Source organism: Primulina huaijiensis, chromosome 11, assembly GCF_012295235.1.
Source record: "Primulina huaijiensis isolate GDHJ02 chromosome 11, ASM1229523v2, whole genome shotgun sequence".
Lineage (NCBI taxonomy): Eukaryota > Viridiplantae > Streptophyta > Magnoliopsida > Lamiales > Gesneriaceae > Primulina > Primulina huaijiensis.
In genome coordinates, this window is record NC_133316.1 from 11425244 (window position 1) to 11430156 (window position 4913).

Genomic DNA, 4913 nt, shown 5'->3' on the forward strand with positions numbered 1-4913 from the left:
CATATTTTTATCTTGGTTGTCCGAGAAGTAGGCCAGTGCTTCAAGTTGAAATTGAACGTGCTGCTTCTGTTGATGTTTTTGATAATGTGCACGAAAACAATTGCAATTTTATCGAACAGAGACATTTTGATGATTATTTTCACTTGAATATTGTTTCTGTGGATTGTAATAACATCACTGACTTTTTCGACGAAGCACATAACGTGGATGTGCCATGCATGTGGATCGTAGTAACACAGACGAGTTATATGATGAAGCACGTAATGACGCAAACGATGTCGAGGCAAATCTTGTTGCAAGTGTTGACGCAAATTTGGTTGCGGATGTGAATATTGATAATGACACATTTTCATTCACTGATGGTTCAAACTTGTTTGTTGGTCAAGAATTTCCAAACCGAGAAGCAGTGAAAAAAGAGATAATTCGAATAAGTTTGGAAGCTTGCTTTGACTTTGAGACGGTTAAAAGTAGCCAAAAAGTGTATGCCGTAAAATGTGTAGTGTCTGATTGTAAGTGGAGAATCTGGACATCAAAGATTAGGAATGATTCACATGCATTTTCTGTTCGGACCTATTGCAATACACACACATGTGGTTTGACTGTGAGACGAAAAAAAATCCGTGGAGCGAGTTCTGCTGTTGTTCGTGATATGTTGGTGGATAATTTCCAAGGTCATCCAGTGCCAATTGTACCGAAAGCGGTGATGGCGATGATGCGCAATAGTATGAATGCTGATATATCATACTACAAGGCTTGGAAAGGGCAAGAACTAGCAGACAATATGTTGAAAGGTGATCCTACGAAGAGTTTTGCTTTATTGACTTGTTATTTGCACATGGTTGAGCAGATGAATCGAGGAAGCATAACAGACATTTTTGTCGACGAGGAAAATCGATTCAAGTATATGTTTGTTGCCTTTGGTGCATGTGTCAGAGGAGATCGAAGTATGCGGAAAGTTGTATCAATTGATGGTACGTGGTTGAGGGGCAAGTATAATGGTGTTTTACTGGTGGCATCGGCACAAGATGGAAATTATCACCAATATCCTTTGGCGTGGGGAATCGTAGATGTCGAGTGTACTTCTTCTTGGAGTTGGTTTTTGACGAAGTTGTTATAAGTAGTACCAGACGAGGATGAATTGGTGATAATTTCAGACAGGCATCAAGGAATCATAAATGCGGTTTCTACTGTATATAGAAATGCGCATCATGGTCATTGTACGTGGCATTTATCCCAAAACTTGAAAACTAAATGCAAAAAGAAGGGTGCAACCGAAATGTTTTTGCACATTGCAAAAATTTATAAGCCTTTCGAGTTTGATAATACATACAATGAATTTAGGAATAGATATCCTGAGGCAGCGCAATTTTTGTACGAGAGAGATTCACTTGATAGATGGACTCGAGCATATTGTCCAAAGACCCGTTACAATATTATGACGACAAACGGGGTTGAGTCGATCAATGCTAGATTACTTGAAGAAAGGAAGCTGCCAATCATTGTACTTTTAGATTCTTTGCAGAAACTGGCCTCATGTTGGTTTGCCCGATATCGCCACGCATCAATTGCAAGTAACACTAACCTGACCCCTGCCATCGAGGGGATTTTTCGTAGCCGATTCACTGATGCCCAGGGAATGCAAGTTTTTGAATTAGGTCGTCTGGAGTTTGATGTTAGGGACCGTGGACATTCGGCCATAGTGGACCTGGAATCAAAAAGATGCACATGTCGAGTATTTGATATTGATAGAATTCCATGTGCTCATGCCATTGCAGCCAGTTGGTTAGCGAAGATTGAGATATATGATCTGTGTTCAGAGTACTATTCTACGATGTCATGGTGCATGGCTTACTCAGAGACTGTTTACCCTGTTCCGGAAGAAAATGAATGGCCACGCAACATATATCTTACAACGTAATTGTGATTTCAGGATTCAAATTTTTTGAAATGTAACGTCATTTTGAGATTGATTCTGTAGAACCCGTAACTTGGACTGCGTATAAGTCATGCATAATTTCTAGTATTTTAAATTAAAATGATTTTTTTTTATTTCATGAGTATTTAAATTCTTTTCTTTAAATTTGTTTTATTTTACGTAGTAGTTTAATTGTCGCCTTTTTAGTTAAATAAGTGAGGCCGGACTGGAGATGGAGTATTGAGCTAAGTTAATAAAGACTTATTTAAGAAGTGGTAATTTAGCATGTTTATTTCATTAATGTACGTTTAATTATTTTATGCGTTTTAGGCATAATTCATGCATGATAAGATTTGTTTCATGAAATTTTAAAAGTTCGTGCATTAAGATTTTTAAGTTGCATTTCACGTTCGAACGAGGATCGGAGACCGGGGAATTTTCAGGAAAATTATTTTATTACACGATCTATTTTTTTATAAATTAAGTTAAAGCATTTTTAGGGTATTTTTCAAAAAAATAGGAATTTTTGGGTGTTTTACCCGCAGAACCTTTAATTTTTACGATACGTAAATTTTATCAAATTGGGGGACTTTTTAATGGTTCGGCTATTATTTTCAAAATCTTTCCAACTCGAAATATCTTTCGGGAGTGGGTTTGAGCTTAATGGGCATACTTTTGAATTTATAAGGCTTAATCATCTTTTTAATCTTTAAATTAAACAAGTTAGGCCCATTAAATAATAAATTATCTTATATAATTAACCCTTAAAGCATGTTTTACCCTAAACCTGATTGTGCATCAGCCGACACCCGCCTCCCCCAAACATCCTCTCTCGGTTTCTGAACACAGCAGCCGAAAGCTTTGGTTGTTGGTTTGTTTTTTTTTTTTTGCAAAGAAAACTTCACCCGGGCCTCCTTTTTGCATCGTTTTGGTTCTCCCATCATCAAGGCACGTTATGTACTTTCATTTCTGCATCTCGCAAGCCTTTCACCATTGTTTTTGCATCACACCTGTCATATATTTTTGCATCCCTCGCCCCCGCCCGGACGCTCGCCCATCCACCTACCGAGCTCGCCTAGCGCCTGCTCGCCCGAGCGCCTGCTCACCCTAGCTCCTGTCCGCCCGAGCGCCCCCTCGCGCTCGCCCCTGTCACGCTCGCCCGAGCGCCCGAGCACCCCAGTCGCCACGCTCGCCCTCTGCCACGAGATCGCCCAGCCGCGCACACACACCAGCTCGCCGCAGCGCACCTATTCGCCCCTACCGAGTGCCCTGTCGAGCGCGCCTCCTCGCCCCTGCCGAGCTCGCCCCGCACCAGCCCGCCAGCTCGTCGTACACCCCTCGCCGAGCTCGCCCCTGCGAGCACAACCCGCTCGCCCGGACGCCAGCTCGCCCCTACTCGTTATTGCGGTCCTATCTTTTGAGATTTTTTCCCACGTCTTACCCGGGTCAGTTCTCTCCTTTACCTAGTTAATTATCCTTAATACTTATGTCTTCTTCGGATTCCAAGTCTAGTTCCTCAAGTGATTCTGAGAGGTTCAGCGGGTCTAGCGTGTCTAGTGAATCAAGTGAGTCTAGCTAGAGTAGGACTTCCCTAGCCGATCCTGAGTTTACCCTCGATTCCCANTCTCGATTCCCATGAGGAGGAAGTCACCACCCATAATCGTCCTGGTAAGGAAGTNACCCAACAAATGAATATATCTGAAGCAGATAACCTATGGTACGGTCACTTGTCATCCCACATCCCTTCTGGTAGTGAGTCAAAACTTAGGACTCTGTGGCACATTCCTTCCTCCCACCAGATAATCATTCCCAGCCCAGAGGACCGGACCTACCTAGCCCCTAAGGGCTATTATACCTTCTTTCAGCATCATTTTGATGCAGGTCTTCGTTTTCCTCTGTGTGATTTCTTCCAAGAGTTGAGCAAGTACTACCAGGTGCACTTAGGTTTACTCACGCCTAATGCTTTCCGCTTGATAAGCTGCTTTGCTGTGTTATTCCGGGCCCTAGGCCTCCCTTTGAATTTTACCACCTTCTCCTACTTCTTAGTTTTGTCCAGATCAAGAGAAGGACCTTTTTATGTGACTTCTCGGTCTAGCTACAAACTTTTTGACGGGGCTCCTAGTCACGTGAAAAATTGGAAAAAATATTACTTCTTCATTCAGCCTCCCAAGGAATTGACTTGCTCCACTGATTGGTAACCCACCTTCAACAAGTCCAAACTTTCCAAAGGTTATAAGAAAGATAAGGAGTATCTGCAGATAATGAGTGTGTTAGGAGATCGATGTTTTAGTATTCCCCAACTCCTGTCTGAAGATCTTCTGTGCCACGCCGGGTTAAGTCCCGCGAAAATTAAGCTGAAGGAGAATGCTGGTAGATACTCTCACTTTTTATGTTTCTCGTTTTTCCTTTGTTTATTATGTTACTTGATAACATTCTCATTCGGTTCCCTGTTTTACTTGCAGGTGCTAGAGTCATGAATGCTGCATTGCTTCGCGAGATTGCGAAAAAAAAAGGCTGGGAGTTCATCATCCGCTCCCCAGCAGTCAGTCGTTCCAGCAGTCATGATGGGCACGAAAGGAGACTGTCATGCTTCTGAGAAGAAGAAAACAGGCTCTTGCTCTACTACTGTGAAGAGGCCTGCTGGCTCCCCTACTGCAGTGAAGAAGAAGGCATGCTCATCCTCCTCCGCCCCCAAAGCGAGCATCCTCTCCGCCTCCGCGAGCCAAGTCGCCACCTCCGTCTGGTAAGAAGAAGACACCCACTGATCCTAGCCCGTCGGTCTCACAGCATGGTAAACGTAAGATTTCTGAGATCTCAGTTGTATCAGTCTCTTCTCCAGAAAGTCCGAGTCAGATGAGGGGCCTCCCCCTGAATCAGCCATCTTGGGGAGGGGTCCTACTCATTTGGCTCACAAGATAATGTATCAGCTTCCTTCCGACGCGGATGCAGCGTTCATGAGTTCACTAGGGTGGTCTGACCTTACCCGCCGGACATGCAG

The 4913-nt window shown here is 43.3% G+C and overlaps 1 protein-coding gene across 1 annotated transcript; it reads left to right on the forward strand.

Annotated features, from left to right (window-relative positions):
• The first annotated feature begins 214 nt into the window (after positions 1–214).
• LOC140988381 (uncharacterized) lies at positions 215–1918 on the forward strand. Its single transcript, XM_073457401.1, has 2 exons — positions 215–1076; positions 1122–1918. Exons 1-2 carry the CDS (start codon positions 215–217, stop codon positions 1916–1918), a joined length of 1659 nt encoding a protein of 552 aa, XP_073313502.1.
• The last annotated feature ends 2995 nt before the right edge of the window (positions 1919–4913 follow it).